This window comes from Phycodurus eques, chromosome 18 (assembly GCF_024500275.1).
Source record: "Phycodurus eques isolate BA_2022a chromosome 18, UOR_Pequ_1.1, whole genome shotgun sequence".
Classification (NCBI taxonomy): domain Eukaryota; kingdom Metazoa; phylum Chordata; class Actinopteri; order Syngnathiformes; family Syngnathidae; genus Phycodurus; species Phycodurus eques.
This window is the reverse complement of record NC_084542.1, coordinates 8,278,329-8,299,682: the sequence shown is the minus strand read 5'-3', so window position 1 is coordinate 8,299,682 and position 21,354 is coordinate 8,278,329. Positions and strand designations below refer to the sequence as shown.

Below are 21,354 nucleotides of genomic sequence, written 5' to 3'. Positions count from 1 at the left end.
AGACAACACGTCGCAACAGTCAATATGTACAGTAATGCTTCAGGTTGTGTTTTTTTTTTGTAGTTGACGCTATTTATTAACTAAATCAAAGTGTTGAAAATAGATTAAGAACACATCTGGGATTTCCAATTCTGGGAAATGTGTGCATTCTTAGCATTTTAGTCACTTTTGAAAAGTTACTGAAAGTTTCACAACAAATATTAAAAAATAGTAAAACATTTTTGCTAGGTTTTATTTTTGGGTGTGGGATTGTTAGGGTTGGTGTAAAAGTTCCTAAATCCAGCAAAAGAAGTGCCAAGTGGGCATCAATGACTGGGGATGTTTAGGTTGTTTCAACATGCAATTCAACGTTTGCCACTTGGGGTCAGCAGAAACAAGCAGCAGGGCCTGTCTGCACCAAAACGTTTGCTGAGAATCGCAAAATTTGTTATCGTAACACTCGAAAATAAGACTTTATTTTCGTAAGATTCTGACTTTTTATCCAACAAAACAGGTCTTTGTTTTAGTAAAGTTTACAACTTTTTTCTTGTAAAAAATACGGCTTTGTTCTCACAATGTTACAACTTTTTGCTCTAAAAATTATCGTAACACTCAAAGATAGGACTTTATTTTTGTAAGATTCTGACTTTTTATTCCGGGAAAACCAGTCTTTGTTCTTGTAAAGATTACGACTTTACGAACAATTTCTCCCATGTACTGTAAGGGGTCCCTGGACCCAAAAAGTTTGAGAACTCACCTCTGCAGGAGGAGGTGCTGATGGAGTCCACGTCGAGGAGAGTTGGGGCGTATCATGCCCTTGTGGCGTCCTCGCGGCGACAGATCTCGCTTGCCGGGAGAGGTGGGGCGCGACAGCGGGGCGAGTAGCGACAGGTGGCCCCTCCTGGGGGACAGCTCGCGTCTACGTAGCCCCAGGTCCCGCTTGGGCGAAAGGTGGCGCAGAGGAGACGCATCCTGCCGAGGCGACGGGCCGCGGGGCGAGTGGTCGCGATGCGGCGAGAGGTACTGGCGTGTCGACGGGGACAAGGAAGGCGAGACGGGCGACGGGCAACCGGAGTAGTCCGGCCCAGGAGAGGAGAGGCGGGAAGACGGCAAGGGGAAATCTTGGGAGAGGTCTTCGTCCACGGAGGGCAAAGCCGGCAGGTGCCCCGGCTCGAGCGGGACCCTCTCGCCGGGGGTCGCCTGGGCTGTGATGCGGATGCTGGGCACGGTGGTGAAGTAGCTGAAGAGCGGCGGCGACGGCTGCGAGGCGGCCGCCGTGATGGGCACGCCACAAGGGCTGGCCGAGCGGGACGACGTCCTGGGTGTGGAGTCGCCGTCGTAATCGTCGTCCTCGTCATCTTCGTCGTCCACCTCGTCGCCATCTTCCTCCGAGTCATCAGCGTCGGAGAACTGATGATCAGCCAGGGCCTTACGGCGCGCACCGGCTTCCTCGCCAAAGTCTGGAAAAAGCAAACGATCGTCACGTGGAGCTGTTGACTGTTATGATGAGCGTCAGAAAAGTAGACCCCCACTTTTGGCAGGGAACAGAGACCGAGCCCTACTGCAAATAGCAAAAAAATACAAGTAAATGATTACCCCTCATCATTAATTTTTTTTTAGAATTGCCTATAATAATGGCATTCCAACTCATTTCAATGGGAAATATTGATTTCATATACGGGAAAATTGAGTGGTGAGCTTGGTCATGGAATTAATTAAACTTGCAAGTCAAGGTATCACTGTACTGTGCTACTTTTCTATCGACAAGACCAAAGTCTGTCATCCACAAAAAAAATAAAACACACTGACGTGAGATTTTCAGCAAATGGATGAGGATAGGTTGCACACACCAAAAAAGTGAATTTGTGACTTTTGCGGGGACTTACGGTACAAGATATGAACGGAGAACTGAACGCGCGCTTACCCGCGTCATCTGCCTCGGCGTCTTCCACGGAAGATGTGGACACGCCCAACTCCAGACACTTCTTCAGGTGAGCTTTTGACTTCATGTGCTTGGTCAGATTCCCTGCATGTGCGCACACACACACACACACACACGCACGCACGGGAGCACACGAAAATGACAAGCATTGGTCAAACCAATACCCTGCAACAAATTCTTTATACAAGGAAACATAACTGAATTGGAAGGAGTAATCCCCACCTTTGGTCTTAAAGGCAAAGTTGCAGAACTTGCAGACGTACGGCCGCACATCCGTGTGCGTGCGTATGTGTTTCTTCAGCATGCTGGGCTTCTTGCAGCGAATGCCACACTCCTCGCAGATGTACTTCCCCCGACCGCGCCCGCGCACATACACGTAGTCTTCATTGGACTTGTACCTGCCCAGGTAGTAATGGTTACATTCAGAATACAACGGGTTGATTCTTTTCTTTCCTGTAAGTACATTATATTTATACTTGCAAAGCACTTCTCACAATGAGGACTCAGAAGATGCTTCACATGGTTAAAAGATTTTTGGGAGATATGAGCCGTCGCTTGGACGATTTTCTTGTCTTGAGATGTGATCAAAAATTTGAGATACGAGCGCACCTCAGATTCCCACCATCAGATGGCAGCGGCAAACTTCATAACATCCGGCCGCGATCATTTAACTTTAGATTCCTTGCAGTGGAAGGACAATATCGGTTGGTGGAGTTAATGCATCATTAAGCTGATTTGCCAACTGCCAATAAACCCACAGAAGAACATGGAAGGACAATACATCAGGTACAGTCATGTTTTGTGCTCTACCTTCTTGTGTTCGTAGTTTTCATGGAGAGCCAATGTAACTACTTTGTACTTTTTGTACAGTACAATACTGTTCAGTGCGATTTTCATACGAAAATAACACATTAAAAAACAAATTTGTGTGTTCTTGTGTAGAGCCGGAACGGATTAATTGCATTTCTATTCATTTCAGTGGGGGAAGATGATTTGAGATGAGTGTTTTGAGATACAAGCATAGTCAAAGAATTAATTAAACTTGTATCTGAAGGCACCACTGTATAAGGTGCTCACAAAATACTAATGTATGGCCACACACTAGGTAAAGTATAATGTCTGCCCAAAATAGACATGGATAATATCGAAATCATTCCCGGACAGCTGGGTAAGCAAATGGAGCGCACCTTTTCTCGAAACAGTAAGGTAGACGAGGACACGTGCTTTGCAGTTTCTAGCAAAGTGCACTCCATTTTCTCACAAATATGTCAGTTCATGGGAAGGATATTAAAACCAAATATTTGGATTTTCTGTGTTTGTTTGCTCTGAGCGGCACGGTGGCCGAGGACCGGGGTTCAATCCCCGGCCCCGCCTGTGTGGAGTTTGCATGTTCTCCCCGTGCCTGCGTGGGTTTTCTCCGGGCACTCCGGTTTCCTCCCACATCCCAAAAACCTGCATGGTAGGTTAATTGACGACTCTAAATTGCCGGTAGGTGTGACTGTGAGTGCGCTGTGTGTGTCAAAAGTGGTAGTTGTTGGATGGTCTATTGTTACCGAAACATCTAATTTCCATTCACCTGTCTATGGCCTTTCACATTATATATTAGTATAAAGCTAGCAGCTTTCGTTAGATGAAATGATATCATTTGGGTGAACAGTTTGCTATTTAAATAAACAATGTTTAACCCTCTTTTCTTTTATGTATCACTTTTATTGTAAAATTCAATTGAGAGTGACAAATAAACAGCCTGAAGCAAGCATTAGTTTGCCTCTGTTTAGGAGAACTGTGGAAGCTGCGGAGTGTTATGGCAAATTTTCACCTATTGTGGATGTCTCAAATGTGTCCGTGCGATAAACGGGCGTTCGCTGTAAAGTTTTCAGTTTTTTCTTCAGACATGAAACTTATTTAAAGATCCCCGGCAGCAGGACGTGTGTCACGGAGGGGAAATTTCCATCCGTTGTTGGTAAATGTGGAACGCTGGAGAACGTTCAGAACGTTCCGCCGGTGTCTGACTCATGGAGACACTTCCCGTCCGGCAGGTAACGTGGAATGTCAAGACCTGGTTGTCTTTGGAAAAATGAGATGTTTGCACAGCTGCGTCCACTTTGGGAACAAAGGAAGACACCACAGTCCGAACTGGTGACGGGATGAATGTCCAATGTCCTTTTTAATACTCACAAAACGCTTGACCCACTTTCCTTGTTTCACAAACTTTGTGTATATTAGTTATCCACAAGCATCTTTTCAGGATGAACGAGTGACACTAAAACGTGTGCTAATCTAAAATGCTTGTAGAATGTTTCATATTTAACATCCATTTTAGAGGAATCTGTTTGTGTGTGGCAGCACGGTGGCCGACTGGTTAGAGCGTCACCCTCACAGTTCTGAGGACCGGGGTTCAATCCCCGGTCCCGCCTGTGTGGAGTTTGCATGTTCTCCCCGTGCCTGCGTGGGTTTTCTCCGGGCACTCCGGTTTCCTCCCACATCCCAAAAACATACATTAATTGGAGACTCTAAAATTGCCCGTAGGTGTGAATGTGAGTGCGAATGTTTGCTTGTTTGTATGTGCCCTGCGATTGGCTGGCAACCAGTTCAGGGTGTACCCCGCCGCTTGTCCGATGACAGCTGGGATAGGCTCCAGTACGCCCGCGACCCTAGTGAGGAGAAGCGGCTCAGAAAATGGATGGATGGATGTTTGTGTGTGGAAAATCATTTCTCGGTTGCTTTAAAACAATGGTTCACAACTGTCGTCACGGAGACCTGCATTTTCCTATTGTCACTAAGTCGTGACACATTTTTATAGAAGTTAAGAGCAATAAAGAAAATGTATAGAGAAATATGAAAGAAAGTCAGACCTGGGATACACATTGACTATATCCTCCTGTTCAGTGGTCTTCATTTGAATGTAACCTCAATTTGTACGTTTGTTGCTAAGTTATCGTAAGAGTAGTAAAGTCATAATTACAACCAGTTCTTGTATGAAAATGTGAAGTACAAAACAATCGCATGAAAAATATTAAATATATTGGTAATTGAGCTTGCCTTCTCATGCCATGTGACCATGTATACTTACGCCACCAGCAAATTAGTTCATTGCATGTTGTTCGTAACCGTGAAACTTCGTATGTCAGTACCATTGAAAACTGACAACCCCGCCATCGGATCTTTACTACCTGTCTGCGCCCCACGCATAATGGGTCCGCAACCCACTTTTGGGTCCCGATCCACCAGTTGAGAATCACCGCTTTAATTACAAGTTGTCAGAGAGAGTCGTGGACTTGAGTCACGGTGACTACAACTCCCCAAAAACAACATCCGGCTCCTCAAACTGATTCCTATTTGGACAAAGATTCCTATTTGGAGCTTGTGACACGCTAGGCTGAGATCAGCTTATTTTCAATCTTCAGGCTACTGGAGTTGACTTGGACTGAAAGGACTCGTTAACTGGGCACTGCAAATTTTTTGAAGTAAAACTGTTAAAACTAATACAGGGGATTCTTGTTTTACAACAGTCCCTAGAGAAACCCAGAGATTCAGAGGTTATCAACAGCGCACAGCGAACTAGTTTGCTGGTCGGTGTAAGAATACCTGGGCACACGGCACAAGAAATCACATTCAGTTTTTGACCTGTGTGTAAATTGGGGTCATGTCGCCGCCGTGGAAATTGATCTTTGTCGTAAACCGAGGACTCCTTGGCAGAATGCTACTGTCGCGAATACAAAGACACTCGTGAGAAAAAGCTTGTGAGTAAAAGAACAATAGCGAGCCAGCTGTCGATGTTTTTTTGTGCTTGTGATATATTTAACAGGTCTCTGGCTTACTCATGCACGCACAGAGAATAAGCTGTAAAAATGTCATGTCTAGCTGGAAAAGGGGACATCTCGCTTTAAACAGATGTCCTTCAAGTTCACTCACAAGTCAGCGGTGTTGCTTTTTGATTTTGAGTTAGATTACTTCCTGTTCTTCCGTGTTATATTTTAATATCCATCCATCTCTCCATCCATTTTCTATAACCCTTATCCTCATTAGGGTCGCTGGTGAGCTGGAGCTGATCCCAGCTGACTTTGGGTGAGAGAAGGGGGCACCTGGACTGTTCTCCAGCCAATTTCAGGACACATAGACAAACAAGCCTTCACACTCACATTCATAACCTTCTGACAATTAATTAAGAGGCTTCAATGAAGCTAACATGCATGTTTTGGGAATGTGGGAAAAAAAACAGCGCACTCAGAGAAAACCCACGCAAGCATGGGGAGAAGACACATACTCCAGAATCGGTCACTGTGCTACATTTTGATATTTTACTTCAAATGGACTTTGAACCTGATTAAATCACAGTGATTTTATTGATGTGTTGGACGTACCCGCCTTCGAAGATCTTGATGCGAGTTGGCTCGGTGGTGGCCGGTTTAATAGAAACGTCCTTCTCCACATGCTCCTCCTTGGGATGCTCCCACAAGGCCACATCCTTCATCTTCCTTCCAAAATGGCCGATGTCAACTGCCATCACCTCTGGTTTCAGCTACAGAAGGAGATATTTTCGTTCTCGATTCGTCTCACTTGATTGTTGACTCTGCGTGTGAAGCATACCTGATCAAACCTGAGCTTCCAGCTGACGGACGACACCAGCTTCCCCGAGCTGGGCGGTCCCATGGCGGCCGTGGCATACAGGAGGTTGGTGTTCTTCCGCTGTTTGGAACTCAGCAAGGCCAGAGCAGCCTTGGTGCTAAGGTTCAGAGGGTTGGGATTGTACGAGCTGATGCACCAGGAACTGTAGATGGAGCTCCGTGGGTCAGCTTGGGTGCTGTTGGGTTTGGTGTAGTTGAGGAAACACCAACTGACCCTGCTGTTGGTGCAGAGGCTCGGGAACTGGGAAAAGTGTTGGGCGTCAGAAACGTCGGCGAGCAACAGAGTCTGTCCCATTGCTCTGGAAAGTCCTGGACCTTGGTGCGCGGCTAACTGAACCAGCACATTCTCTGGGACTTGACTGGCCGTGGGCTGCTTGGTGGCTTCGTCGGCATCATTGGAGGAGGTCATGGACTGGGGGCTGGAGTGGGACACGTCCAAATCAAGCTCCTCAGGTGAATCTCGGCCACACAACACAGTTGAGGAGTCAGTGACGATCTGGAGAGGTGGGGTGAAGCTCTCCGGCTGGGGGACATCGGGCCAGTGGTGAGCAGAAGAACGGACTGGAATCGCGTTCTTATTGGGAGCAGGGAAATCTCCCAGGGGAGGAGAAGAAGACATCCTCTCGCAATCGTCTGAACAGGGTCCCTCCTCAAGCTTGATGCTGCCGTCAGTTCCACTCAGCTCCACGGCGCTCATCTCCTTCACCATCTGCCCGAACATCCTCTCCTCCTTTACCATCTTCTGCTGCTTAGTCTCAATGAAGAACTCCAAGGAACTGACGGGGGAAAGCATCCTCTTGCTGCCTCCGATGCCGGACCCTGAGGCATCTGTGGCGGATATGGTACCTGACGTGAGCGACAGAGGAATTCCCGTGTTGGGGCAGCAAGCTGAAGACTTCCAGTGTGGGGAGCGCAACAGCGTTCCATCCGTTTGTCCCAGGAAGTGCGATAGGTCGAATCGTGCTCCACTTGGAATTCCTCCTCTCACAGTGCCATCCGGTGAGGACATGTCGTTGGCTCTGCTTTGTCCGACTAAGCCGCTCCTCTGACTGTGAGCTACCAGCTGGCTAACGCTGGTATACATCACGCTACTGTACGATGGCACGTGGGTTTGGATACGCACAGGAACCATCATAGGCAGAGAGGTGTGGGAGCCCAGGTTCTGGGTGGCAAAGATAGGTTGGATCTGCTGCAGCTGCACAGCGGTGATGCTGGATGTTGGTTTAGATGAGATAGGGGCGAGATTTTGCTCTTGGAATACAGCAGGGTTCATCAGAGTACTTGAAGTGTCTGATTTTCCATCGCGTGGCGGCTGATCTTGGATCAGCTGTTTGCGAAGTGCCGTGTGTCCAGACAAACTATTCGGGGATAGGATCTGGAGCTTCTGGAGTTGCTGATGGGCCTGGAGCGTCAGTCGTTGTCTCGAAGCCTGACTGACCTCCTGACTCCAGAACAGAGCAGACTGCTGGTAAGAGAGGAATGGAGGGGCAATCGGATCCTGTTGGCCGACTTCCCTGTTTAGGACCTCATGGCCTGGGTGTTCTCCCTGAGATGATGAGCCCTGGGTCTGGAGGCGATGCTGGAGAGTCCTGTTACAAATACAATATCTTTGCTCAACAAGAGTTGTAGTTTTAACAAAACAAGCAGTCTGTCTACAATCTCACCTTCCGTAGTGAGGCTCGTCCTGCAGACTGTCTTCACTGATACTCTGCTGGAGGACATGTTGCTGGTGAGCTCCTACAACTGAGGGGAATGGAACCATGTGTTAATATGACAGAATCATGTTCTATTATGCACAGGTAGGAGACTTGAGTCACATGACTTGACTTGAGTAAGACTTACGTGGCCAATTTTAGGACTTGAGCCTTGCTTGGCTAAAATTTTGAAAGACTTGACTTGGTATGAGACATGAGGCTTGACTTGATCTACATTACTTGACAAGTCTTACCTATTTATATTTGAAAATCTGCATTTTGGAGATAGTATGCCATTTGTTTTTTTTTTGAAAGAGGACATTTTGTGTAGTGGACACAAAGCTGGCAAACCACTAGTATGCTGTAATAAGAGACGACAACTATGACATAACTTCATCTGTCACTATGAAACCCAACAGCTAACTAATGCAAATACAGATACTGAGTGAAAAGTGGCTTATATATGTGAATATGCAGTATGTTGTGACTAAGCAAGACTCTATGACTTGACCTACTGTATGACTTGCTTAACCCAACTAATGACTTGACTTGCTTGAAATTTAGTGGGGACTCCACTTGACTTGCTTGATTTTTGCCACAATAACTTGGGACTTGCTTGAAACTTGAAGATTAATATTTCTAACTTAATCAGGACTTGCACATGTGACTTACTCCCACCTCTGCTATTACGATCCTACAGTTGAAAAGCATTTCCACAACTTACTGCCAACAGTCTTGCCAACTCTTTGGGTTCTGCTCGCTACATTGCTGGTTCTATTTGGGGGTCCTGTCAGGCCAAGCCACACCCCTTGCTCCACACTCTCCTGTTTGATTGACAGCTCAGATCCTCCTGGTTCCTGGGCAACTGCCTCTGGATACACACTCAAGGAGGCCTGTATATGACGTGATGTAGAGTGGATGAGTAACTGAGCTAGAGGTTTATCTAAGTACAGTCGTACCTTGATTTACGTACAAGTGCCCCAAGTTGGGACATTTTTGAGTTATGAGCTGTTGCTTGGTAAATGTTTTGCTCTGCGTTGTGAGACAAAATTTGAGTTACGAGAGAGCTTCAGATACACCGGCGCTCCAGGAGTGTGAAAAAAAAAGGAACAATTAAGGTCATGTCATACCATCGCATGTCGGCAAGGATAACCACAAACAGTCAAACACACAAATGCAAAATGTGAACACTCGCAAGGAGCTACTGGAGGCCACAACTCATGCACAGACGCTCACACGCACACTAACCAACACCAGCTCCTGATTTCACTAACAAAAGATTTTTTTGGGGGGGGGCTGAAACAAATTAATCACATTTAAGTTTATTTCAATGAGGAAACGTTATTTGATATGCAAGTAAATTGGGTTGCAGTCTTGTTTACGGAACAAATTAAACTCGCAAGTCATCGCAAGTAAGTTATCAAAAATGACATTTCTGCTACCTGTCGGACAAGAAATCCACGGCGGCGCTCCTTCATGGCGGAGGCGCTGGCGTAGAGCTCTCCCTGTCTGGATGATGACAAGCTGCCATAGTCGAAGGACTTGCTCCGCATTTCTGTCACCTCTGAGGGCAGCGTGTATGGAGCTTGTTCCGACGAGGACCTCCTCATCTCCCTCTGTTGCTGGTGGCTGGAATGACCACTGCCGGGCACCGTCAGGAACTCAGATGGTCTAATTCCTCCACCAGAGGCTGGGTCGTCCTGAAGGTTCAGCGCAAAAGGAAGTGTGTTATTAGCTTCAGTCAGGTGTCTTGAACTTACTAAAGAAGATGTGGTACCTGTTTGGTGGGTGATGCCGTCTTGAGGCCTTCGTCTCTGTCAAAGGACATGGAGAAGGAAGAGGAGTGCGACAGATTGCTCTCCTGACTCGGACTACGAGACAGGCTGGTGCAAGTGGACTCAAAACTGGACTCTCCAGATGAGTGCTCCATGTCTGCAAGGCGCAGCCTCTTCTTCTTGGGCGGCAGCTTCTCTGACGGCATCTGGGAGAGCGTGTCACTCCTCTGTGGCAGCTGGAACTCCTCTGCATGTGGCGGCTGCTTCTCCACTTCCTTGGCCATTGGCGCTTCTGTGTCTTTCTCGTCCGTCACCCTGATCTCGGGAACTTGGATGTTGGGCTGGCGGACAAGTTTGTGTGGGATGTGGTATGGCTGTCCAGGTGAAGCTGCTGCCGATGAAGATGAGAGGGAGGCCAGGTCACTATCGCTCTGCAGCTGCTGATCCATACTCTCAGTTCTCAGCAGGGCTGACTCTGGACTCAAGGCATCTTCAAAGATATCAGAGTCTGACTGTTCCGAGTATTGGCTGGACGGGGCTGAAGGATGATATCCCGACTGCTCAAAGGATTCAGCTTTCTCGAAGGAATTTGGCCGGCTGAGGGAGTTGGTGTGCTGGATGACTGATATGACGTTTCCGGCTGCCTTCCTGCATTCTGAGTCGGTAAACAGAGCTATATCCTCGGAGCACATGCTTGGACAGGTATCAAAGCTGTCTGATTGACTGTGAGCACTCTGAAGCGAGCCCTTCCCTGTCGGGGTGCCCCTGGACCCTTCAAAACTAACATAATCTCCTGCCATGTCAATTGAACCACTGCAGCTGCTGTCACAGTGATCAGGACTGTCCTCCTCATCCCCAACACTCTTCTCCTTCCTCCTTTTTCTAGTGGCTATTTCAGACATGCTAACTTTAGTACCATACGAGCTAATGTTAATGGACTCTGCGGCTCCTGGACTGCGTTCGCTGAGCTTCTTACCAAGAGATGAAGTGAAATTCTTGTGCATGTGTACAGAGCCCTCAGTGTCTCCTGTGTGGGCTTCATGGGCTAAAAGTTCAATAGCCGCCTGTCTTTGGAGTCGACGAAGTCCCGGCTGGTAAAAAACATCATCCGATGTCATCATCTCGTCAAAGGAATGGCTGCCCCGGATCCCTGGGGGTACACTGAGGTTTGGGGGAGAAGATGTTGGCATGGAGTTGCTCCTGATAAGAGGCCCTGAATCTGACGGAGGCTCCAGAAGTCCTGTACTGCTCTGACTGGGTCCGGTTGGATACAGTTTGGGATCTCTGGACATTCCTACATCCCCCCGTAAACAGATATGATCCTTAGAGATCTTTGCTACTGTGACAAATTGCCTGGATCTGGAGTTGGGTCGGTAGTACCAGGTCCGACCAAACATGATCTCCTCATACGTTTTAACGTTCGTATTCGGAGGGCTGATCTGCTGCTCTGCACTCTCAGAGCGTGAAAAGTAGCCAGAGTCTGTGCTGCCTTTGCTGTGAGGACTGAGGAGGTTCAGCGACTGCGTTGCGGCACAATCCGAATCCAGGCCTTTCTTGTCGTTCAGTCTCAGAGCCAAACGTGGTTGGACCGAAGCGGTGTCGTCCAGTGAACGCCCTTTTCTCCCGGCCAGTGACGTCATTATGTGGTGGGAACCTTTTATGTCCTGAAAGGGCGGACACTCGATCCCTCTGGACTTGGGAACAATCAAGATAGGCACTTTGATGGAGCCCGTGGGCAGATCTTCAGCCAAGTCTGCATATGCTGGTTCTGCACCACCTACATAGGGGACAGACAGGCACATCATCGATATGATATATGAGTATGGGACTGAAGCCCATAAACACTGTTAGAGGATTTATGGCAGAACCTAATCTGGTTGACCAAATTCAGAAAGTAAAACTACAATAAGTACGAACTGGACTGAAGACTGAACTGGACTGAAGACTGATAGTATATTACAGCTTCTGACCTTGTGTAGATAGTAAATTCATTTCATATCGAATAAGATTTGACAGTTTGGGGATTTTATTTAAGTGTCGACAAGAAATTGTACACTAATTACGAACTGAAGAAGCCTTTTGAATGAAAGATTAACCGTCTTCTGCAAATAAGAATACAGTTGCCTTCATTCAACCTTTGTGGATGACCATAACATGGATGACTGAGAATCTTCAGACATGTCATGCTTAGATTACCTGGACTCTTGTCAGCTTCAAAGGAGATATGCGTGATGGATCCATCTTTGTCTGTCAGAATGGTGGCTCCTTCCACTCCTTCCTCATCCGTGTCGGTGCTTTGCTCGCCATCAGATTGGACATCTGCCTCTCCCCCGAGGGACGCATGCTCCATGTCGCCACCACGGGAAACGGCCAGGTCTGAAAAGGGAACTAGTCCGGCCTTGATAGCGTGAGCATGGGACTTGCGATGCTTGTAAAGGTTGCTCTTAGTTTTGAAGGAAAAACCGCAGGGGACACAAGGGTAAGGCCTCTCTCCGGTATGGGAGCGGATGTGCTTCTTCAGGACGCTGGGCTTGGCGCAGGCTCGGCCACAGTAGTAACAAATGTACTTTCCAGGCTTTTTGGGTTTTTGCTCCTTTTTGCCGTAGCCCTCATCTCCTGGATCAGGGCCCATCTGGGAATACGATCCAAAGGAGCTTGGTAAACTGGGAGATTTTTGCCGGGGGAACCTCCCGACCCCCGCTCCGGCTCCATGGGGGTGAGTGTGTCCCGGGTGTCCCACGGGATACAGTTCGTCTGATGGCAACTGTCCGGCAAAGGGCCAGGCATGTGCCTCGAGTCCTGGCTGAGGTTTGGCTCCCGAGTGGAAGCGTTCAGTCTGTGGATGCTGAGGGTACGGTTGGCCCAGCTGATAGGAGTACCCCCCTGGAAAGCCCTGAGCAAAAGGCCCCTGGGGGTCTTGAGATGGTGGTGGGCCTCCTATTGCCCCAACCGCCGAAGGTCCAGATAGCATCTTCCCAGAATTCCCGGTGATGGTGTAGTTGTGTTGGGGTGCTGATCCCACATTGGCAACACACAGCAAACTCTCACGGTGTCTTGCTGCCGGATCAGCAAAAGTGCTTCGCTTGGCGGTGGCGGAGGGCTCGGACACCCACTTCCTTTGCAGAGGTGTCTTCTCCTTGGCCCCGTCCTTATTTGGGCACTGCTGCCTGCCGCCGCCACCGGCACCGGCAGCAGATTCGCGAGCTTCCATCTGTGAGAAGCAGGAAGGAGGAAGGAGAAGGGCGACGGGCACACGGCTCCTGGAGGCTTACTGAATCCCAACGTTGTTGGCCATGTTAACCCAACATTTGATGGTGGCCATTGCAGAAACGTTGAGCAGGAAGTGTGAATAAAAAGTGGGAACTTTAGAAGAACACATCAGACATCTCGTCCCATTTTGTCGCTTTCATTTTGCGTCCAGTTAGTTCATTTGAAGGCAGACACTTCCGTGACTGATCTGGGCGGGGGCACAAAATCAACAATTTAGAAATGTAGAGTAAACACCCGGTATTCACCAGAGATAGGGGTTAATAACACACACACACACAAAAAGTAATTGACACCACCTCGAAATTGTTCTTTGAGGTTCCCCTGCCTATTCTCCATTTGGTGTTCTTTCTGAAATGGCCGAAAATGCTACAAGATGGCAGCAAAGTTCTGATTTATACAAACATGGTGCTTTAGCACCATCTTGTGGTCTCTTGGTGCCAAGGAACTCTGTTGAAGAAAGGGAGGTGCTTCTATTAGACAGGCCGAAGTCCTGGCTAATATAAAAGGGGTGCTTAGGCGTCTCCTTGAGGCAACTAAAAACAATTACTCGCAAATTTTTGCTATTCGCAGCAGGGCTCTGTCCCTAGCCCCCAGGAATACCAGGGGATTACTGTATTTATAGTTTAAATCATAAATATACCACACGCTATGAGCCCAGATTTTGATTTCATTTTGAAACTCATCTTACAACATTACCATGTAAAACAAAATGCTTACAGATGATTCTTTTTTTTTTTTTAAATGCAATGGAAGTGCGCGTGTATATCGCCTTCACAACCCATAAAAATAGTGATTTTGAAGCAAACAATAACGAGACCTTTATCGTTTGGTAACTTCAGCTTTTAAATAGCCACTCAGCGTAGCAAAAATATACAAATGAGGCAGACTTTACATAACTTCTGCAACAACCCAGGCTAAACTTAGGTCCCTCCGACATACAAAGATCTTAGTTTCTCAGTTGAGATGTATCACTTCAACGGACTTCCTAGACCCCAGTTACCACTTTCCTATTAGCCAGGGCTTTAGCAGCATCTCGTGGCATCTTAGGGCCTTTAATAAAGAGCACAAAAATATGCCAAGGTAATCTTTTCAGTGAATAGGTTCCACAGAAAAGATGGCAAATTTGTGAATAGTGAACTAAACTTTTTGGGTGGTTCACTGTAATCATAAGTACTAACTTTTCAACAAGGCTCCACGTCTGTGTCTTAAACACACGCTCACACCTGCAACACAACAAAAACAAATCGATGACTTTCATTAGCGTGTTTCAGTGTCATATATGCGACAACACTATGCCAAGAACAGGGCTCTGTGCAAACCTGTGTGCCTCTGGTTTATTTCAATTTTTTTTTCTTCCCGTCCACCCGTGCTTTTGCCTGTTCTGCCACTTTGCCCGCCCACCCTCCCTCTCCACTCAGTGACTCACAATGCACAGCATACCCACGCTGTTCCTAAAAAGACACAAAGGCCGATATAAATAGCTCAGAGGAAGTGACGCGGGAGTATCATCATTTGTGTGTATGTGTGTGTGTGTGTGTGGGTGTGTGAGTGTAGGTGTTGAAAGAAGTTGAAGAGCAACTCTCGGCACCTTCTTGAGTGCCTCACTATTAGGGGTGCAGCTCTCTCTCCCTCTCTCGCTCTCTCACACACACACACACACACACACACACGCACGCACGCACACAAGAGAGAGCTGCTGATGCCGCAGTGCATATTTTGGTAACAAAGATAAGGGTGTGTTACTCAAAGATGTTTAACAAAGCACAAATCAGCAAGGTATTTTTAGCCACTTCCTCTTTTTAACCCAATCAAATTCCAACAAACAAACTAAGCAACAAGTGGGAATCTGTAGAGTTTGTTTTTGTTTATTGTTTTATTTGATTTTTTCTTTTTTAAAAGAAGCAACCTATCAAAGTGTGAACGACAAAGGGTCAGTCATTTGCCGTGCACTCTCAGCAACACTCCGATCATCCGGCACACACCCGCAGCCTCACGTTGACCTGTTCGCTTGGGCTTGAGCTTTGCTGACTATTTGGGGGGAAATGAATGCCTATCCCTCGTCTGCTAACAACTGGACTTAAGGCCAGCTATGCTACGATGCCAAGCTACGAAGATGAGGTTAGTAACTAACTGAGAAACCTTTCAACAGAACGCTTGTCTGTCACCATCTCAGCAGCAACACCACGACGAGCAGTCACAGCACCTTGACGTGTGAGGACTTTGCGTAACCGTCCGATACGGTCTATTGATGTCAATCAAAGTCAGCGTGAGAGAACGGTTGGCATCGCGCTTAGCATGTTTGGCGCGTTTTCCGCACTCGCCCGGCAGGAAGTCATCACAGCGGCCTGTGCGCTCGCCTCACGCAAATACGCCGCACGCAACTAGGAGGTCGCTATAGGATTGAAAGATAAATGATTGTCATCTTTGCAAATCTAGTTCCTGCCTTATCTTGATGCGTGCGTGTGTGTTTGCATGAATGTGTGTGTGTGTGTATGTGTGTGTGTGTGTGTGTGTGTAGTTATTTTTAAATTGGCGCATCAGGGTGCCACATACCAACTGGGATGTTTGGAATTCCAGAGACACAAAAATATAAAATGTTTATTTATTTTCACAATGTGTGTGCTTGTGCATGTGAGTATTTGTGTGCGTGTGTTTGTGTGTGCGTGTGTGCATGCTTTTCTCGAGCTTGGGCAAGAGGTGGGGTACAACCTGGACCGGTCGCCAGCCAATGTCAGAGCTCATGTAGACAAAACTACTGACTGGTCACCATTGACTCATTCCATATTGTTGCTCCATGAAAGTATGTGCATGTGAAATTTAGATTTTTCTGTCCAATCAGATTTCATCGTCTGTGTGTTGCCCTGTCAATCTAATCTGCCCATGGCCTTGAGAATCAGCATATCTGGTGATTGTGATGTATTTTGTTGAAATGTTTTGATGCTACTCTTATCATGTCATTAAATTTGTAAATATTGACGGTGAAGCGCTACAAACGGCATATGTGTGGTCTTTCGTTGCGTTGTGTTGATTTTTCATGTTTTTTTTATAATTCTGTTGACGAGATAGGTGGATTAAATCAGGTAAATCCTAATTGAAGGCCGACCAACCAAATGCAACCGGTCAAAAGTGAGCGCAAAGAAGGGAACTTAATGGTCTCCTAAATGAATCAGGATAAGCATCATGTGACAAACACACACACACACACACACACTCACACACATGCCCACGCACTCGCACAAAAGCAGGGTTCATGTTTCTGAGCAGTTATGTGTGTTGTTGTACTTTGTGTGGCCAGACAGCAGTTAAATGATTAAAACAGCGTTAGTAATGCTTTCCATTCACTGATTAACTTCTTAAGACAGCAATAAGGGGAGAAGAGGAGGGGGCAATGGCATGAGCCGGCGGGGGACGATGGAGGGCAGCTGGCACCACGTTCTGGCGTCGCTCTCTTTGGCCCCAACTGGACCTCAATTATTGTTCCAGTTCATGTTCCAGTTTGTTCAACTGTGTGTGTGTGTGTGTGTGTGTGACTAGCTGATGAATGATCATGTGGCACACACAAGCACACAATCATGAAAGCAACGTGAAGTCATTTCAGATTTTGTCCTATTTGGCAATAATATTCTAGAAAAAAAAAAAAAAAAAAAAAGCATAATATTACCAGAATAAAGTCCCATTCAAGGAGAAATATTATGAACTCATACTTTCTCGAGATGAAAAAAACAATGTCACAAAAATAAAATCATATTTGTCTTGAAATAATGGTTATTACATGAATAAAAAAAAGAAAATTCAAGTAAAAAGGCATATTATCAGAATGAAGTCATATCCCCCCCACAAAATGTCTAATACAGTATTACAAGAATCAGCTTTCTTTAAAAAAGTGCACTATTTCAAGAGTAATCATATTTTACAAAAATACATTAAGTCATATATGTCATATAAATATGTAAATATGTATTACAAAATACAATTCATATTTTTTTACAATTCATATTTTACTAAAAAAAACAAAAGGCATAATATGAGAATAGTCTTTTTTAATTAGAAAAAATGCTAAAGGTTTTTTAAAAGTGAAAAGTTAAAGCTATTAGAAGAATAAAGTCAGATTCTTTAGAAACACACATTGTACTATAACGACTTAATTCTCATTATTATTATAATATGAGGTATATTTAGTGTACCTCATATTACGTCAGAGAATCACACAGAGTGATGCCTAGAGATCTGAGTTGATTTAGTTCTGTGACCACGCTCGTAACTCAACTCCCCCAAAAATGACTAGCATTTTTGTCATGTGTTTCAGTAAGGGAAATTGCCCTCAATAATATTGTACTTTATAAAAACATACAGTAATGACATAAAATATAAAGAATTGAACAATTTGCGCATCATGATTAATTCATTACGGTGTGTTTTGGTCACCGGGGGGCAATATAATACAGTCATGGAGACACAAACGAAGAAGAGCTTCACAACTACTGGAAGAGACTCTGCAGTAATATTGTCGTTTTTCACCGAAGATAAACAATATATGCCCGTGAAGATTTTATATTGTCTGTCTACATGTGTCGCTGCAAGGTTTGTGTTCAAATATCCGTTGCTACAGGTGTTGTAACAACGCTAAGCAACATTATAAGAAGAACGTGGATGTTCATCAGGAGTCTAATGAGGCATTAGTTCTCAACCTTCTTCGAGGTCCGAATGTGCCGCATCTGACTTCAGCCGCGCTCAGTCTGAAGCTCTGCTCGAATTTGTTTTCACTCTTGTGCCTGCAGAATTACGCCTCTTTGAGGGAATGTCTTTCCCTTGTGAGGAAAATGAAAACATTGCCGGCAGAGGGAGGAAGACGCTCATCAGGACAGTCTGCCAACCAGGCGCCAGCTCAGCCTCAAATAGGCCAAATGAGCTTTTTAACGGCGTCACTTAAAAAGAAAAAATGTGCGAGTGTGTCCATGAATGGAAGTTGGGAACTGGTTGTGGAATACAGGAGCTTCACCACAGTCATCCAGCATACATTTTCCAGAACTTTTTTTAGGGTCGGGCACCCCTTGGAGGAGTGACAAAATTTTCAAGCACACCCTCATAATACGAACATCAATTAAATGCAACTAACACGTGCCCCTAAATGCCAAAGGAATTGCCGAAAAACTTTTACATTTTTGAGAACACGAAGTCTTAATGTTACGATAACAAATTCAGATTTTTTAGAGAAAATAAGTCATGATCTTTACAAGAACAAAGATGGACTGCAATATTTTTTTGCGTAACATTTTAATGTCTTTTTACCTGTCTTTTTACCCCATATGCACGTACACACTTATTGCAGTAACACAATTTAATAATTCATTCATGAACCCAAATGTTACATAATTTTGCCGTCTGTGCAAAGCAAACTCACCTCTCCAAAAAAAAGAAAGAGTCGTTAATAAGTCACACCAAGCCATGTTTTGTTTCAACACCCGGCTGTCAATCAGGAGTGCGTTACCGTGGAAACGCATGCCACAGAAGACCCACAACAAGGAGACGCAAATGACACCAGAGAAGGAAAAAAAATGAAGAAAAAGAAGAAAAGACTCAAGCGGGTGTGAGATGAATCAAATGAACTTCATCTGAACTCGGAATGAGCTCGTGCACACACACACACGCGCGCGCACACGCACGCACATATACACATTTTGAGTAGTCGGCCTGTACTGCGGACGGCACAGGTAGGAAGTCGACTACACGGCTGGATATTTTTGTTCGAGAAATGTAAATGTGAGTGTGTGTGGGAGGTGGCAGCACCAGCAGCTGTGTGTGCGCGTGTGGGAGCAGGAAGTAGTCGGTCTGCCAAGGTCACAGTTGCCGAGCGGTTGTTATAAAAGCTTCCGTTGCACAATTCTCTCCACTCCACGCAAGTTTCGAGGCATGAGAGTTGATACAAGAAATCTTCGATCGCTCACACGCACTTGCAGTCCATTCAAAATACGCAGCAGCAACAGGTAATGCATCAAGAGCTTGGAGGCCTCAGGCTGGAGGACAACCGGGCTACTCTATGCGTGTGTGTGACTTGCTCATTAATGATCATGTGAGACACACTATCATGGGAACAATATTAAGCCATTTCAAAATGTGCCCTATTTTCCATTCATTTCTAGGACTAAAATACAAAATGTTACCGGAGGTCCCACTTTCCAGACAAAAGGGATAAAATGGCAAGATGAAGTCATATTTTCATTATATTCATCCATCCATTTTCTAAAGTGCTGATCCTTATTTGAGTCACGGGTGAGGTGGAGTCTATCCCAGCTGACTTTGGGCGAGAGACGGGATACACTCTGGTCTGGTTGCCAGCCAATCGCTGGGCCTATATAGACAAACAAGCATTCACACTCACGTTCAGACCTACGGACAAGTCTGAGTCTTCAATTATGATGACGTATATATTTTTCGAACGTGGGAGGAAGCTGGATTCCTGCAAACATGCAAGCTCAAGGCATAATATTACAAGAATAATCATAATTGCTTAGAACAACACATAATATGAAATAAATATTTGTTTGCTAAAAAAGGTGATTACATGATATATATATATATATATATATATATAATATTATAGGTGGCACAGTGGATGAGTGGATGTTCTCAAAATTACATAATTCAAGTAATATGTAAAACAATATATATACACATTATTACAAGACAAAGGTCAGATATATTTTTCTAGAAAAAATGCATATGGTAGGTGTCGTCTTGGTCTCATGGTGTCAAAATATGAGAATTGCTTAAATAACAATTGCAATTGAAACAAGAACTGTATTGGCCCATAAATACATCATACACCTGGTAGGAATGTTGCCATTCAGCGCTGCCTGTAAAGGTTATAGTACATTGAGAGCAATAAGGATTGCACATAGTGAGCCCATATAGGGAGAGAGAGCGGGTGAAAAATTTGCTGCTGCAGGCAGTTGAGACGTGAGAATGATTATGCAACAAGACACAAATTGGCTTGTTTTCACTTAATAATGTTCCAGGCTTGGAATAACTTCCTGCTAAAACTGTGTGTGTGTGTGTGTGACTGTGTTCTTGCGGTCCTGCCAGCTTTGACTGAGTTCTGACACACACACAAGCTGCGCTTACGGTGGGATAGACAAAGTGACAGAGCAGCGATTGAGCCTGTTCAAAAATTCCGTGTTCCACCATTCTGCTACAGTAGACGTCGTGCGCATTGTGTAGTGTACATACATCATTTAGGTTTCCATTTAGGTGAGCACGGTCATGGAGGAGGAGGAGTTGGGTGGGGTGTCGTGGGGGGCGCAGGGAGTTGAGGTGAGGTGAGGAGGGGAAAAACAGGCGTCCTGTTGGTGTAAATTGCCAGTGGAAAAGAGAAGGCAGTCATATTTTCCACAGAGCTGCTGGGCCAGGCTTGAAACTATTACACTCACTGTGTGTGTGTGCGTGCATGTGGCTTCATTAGATTTTCCACAACAGTGTGCAGAATCCTCCAGGAAGCACGATGGACACAGGAAAGGGTGCGCTTGTTTTGTGGAAGCCGGCCGGACACTGTGGCTGTGTTGGGACTCGCTCCCTATCCACTATACAGCGCCCTATATACTCATTTCCCCCTTTTGGAGAGCTGTTCAAATGTGTACTTAAGTGAAAATAAATGTCTTGTAAATTTGACACAGCACAGAGAAGAGTGTTATTAACAAGTCTGACAAATTTGAATGATTAAAAAAAAATGGACAAGACTATCCAATGAGGCTGGCACGGTGGACGACTTGGTTAGCACATCTGCCTCACAGTTCTGGGGACCGGGGTTCAAATCCGTCGCAGTCACTGCGTTCGGAATCATTCACACATTCCCTAATCACTGCGAAGGAATTCTTAGTGGACCTTTTAGAAACTATCTACAGTCGGTCCACTATACTGTATAGGGAGTGAGTGATTGATTCCCAAAACAGGCTTTGTCCTGCGATGTCGAGCAGATGAACCGAACGGTCCTGACTCAGAACCCTTGAAAGACATTTGACGATCACATCCAGGCGCTAATTTGTGAATCCACTGGAGAATGTTATGGTCTT

At 45.7% G+C, this 21,354-nt stretch overlaps 1 protein-coding gene across 8 annotated transcripts in view; it reads right to left on the bottom strand.

The window, feature by feature from the left end:
• hivep2a (HIVEP zinc finger 2a) overlaps positions 1 to 21,354 on the bottom strand; it is a 63,804-nt gene that overhangs the window by 2,288 nt on the left and 40,162 nt on the right. For 4 of the 8 annotated variants that reach the window (XM_061705235.1, XM_061705241.1, XM_061705236.1 and 1 more), the window contains 11 exons: positions 14,467 to 14,511; positions 12,215 to 13,475; positions 10,021 to 11,795; positions 9,686 to 9,943; positions 8,968 to 9,136; positions 8,214 to 8,292; positions 6,512 to 8,138; positions 6,286 to 6,443; positions 2,144 to 2,319; positions 1,904 to 2,005; positions 737 to 1,439 (listed from right to left, as the gene is read on the bottom strand). In XM_061705235.1, coding sequence (XP_061561219.1) covers positions 737 to 1,439; positions 1,904 to 2,005; positions 2,144 to 2,319; positions 6,286 to 6,443; positions 6,512 to 8,138; positions 8,214 to 8,292; positions 8,968 to 9,136; positions 9,686 to 9,943; positions 10,021 to 11,795; positions 12,215 to 13,229 — 6,062 coding nt within the window. In that variant the 5' untranslated portion in view covers positions 13,230 to 13,475; positions 14,467 to 14,511. Of the gene's footprint in view, positions 1 to 736; positions 1,440 to 1,903; positions 2,006 to 2,143; positions 2,320 to 6,285; positions 6,444 to 6,511; positions 8,139 to 8,213; positions 8,293 to 8,967; positions 9,137 to 9,685; positions 9,944 to 10,020; positions 11,796 to 12,214; positions 13,476 to 13,584; positions 14,512 to 21,354 lie in introns of all 8 variants that reach the window. The other 4 variants (XM_061705240.1, XM_061705243.1, XM_061705237.1 and 1 more) reach the window with 3 other exon arrangements.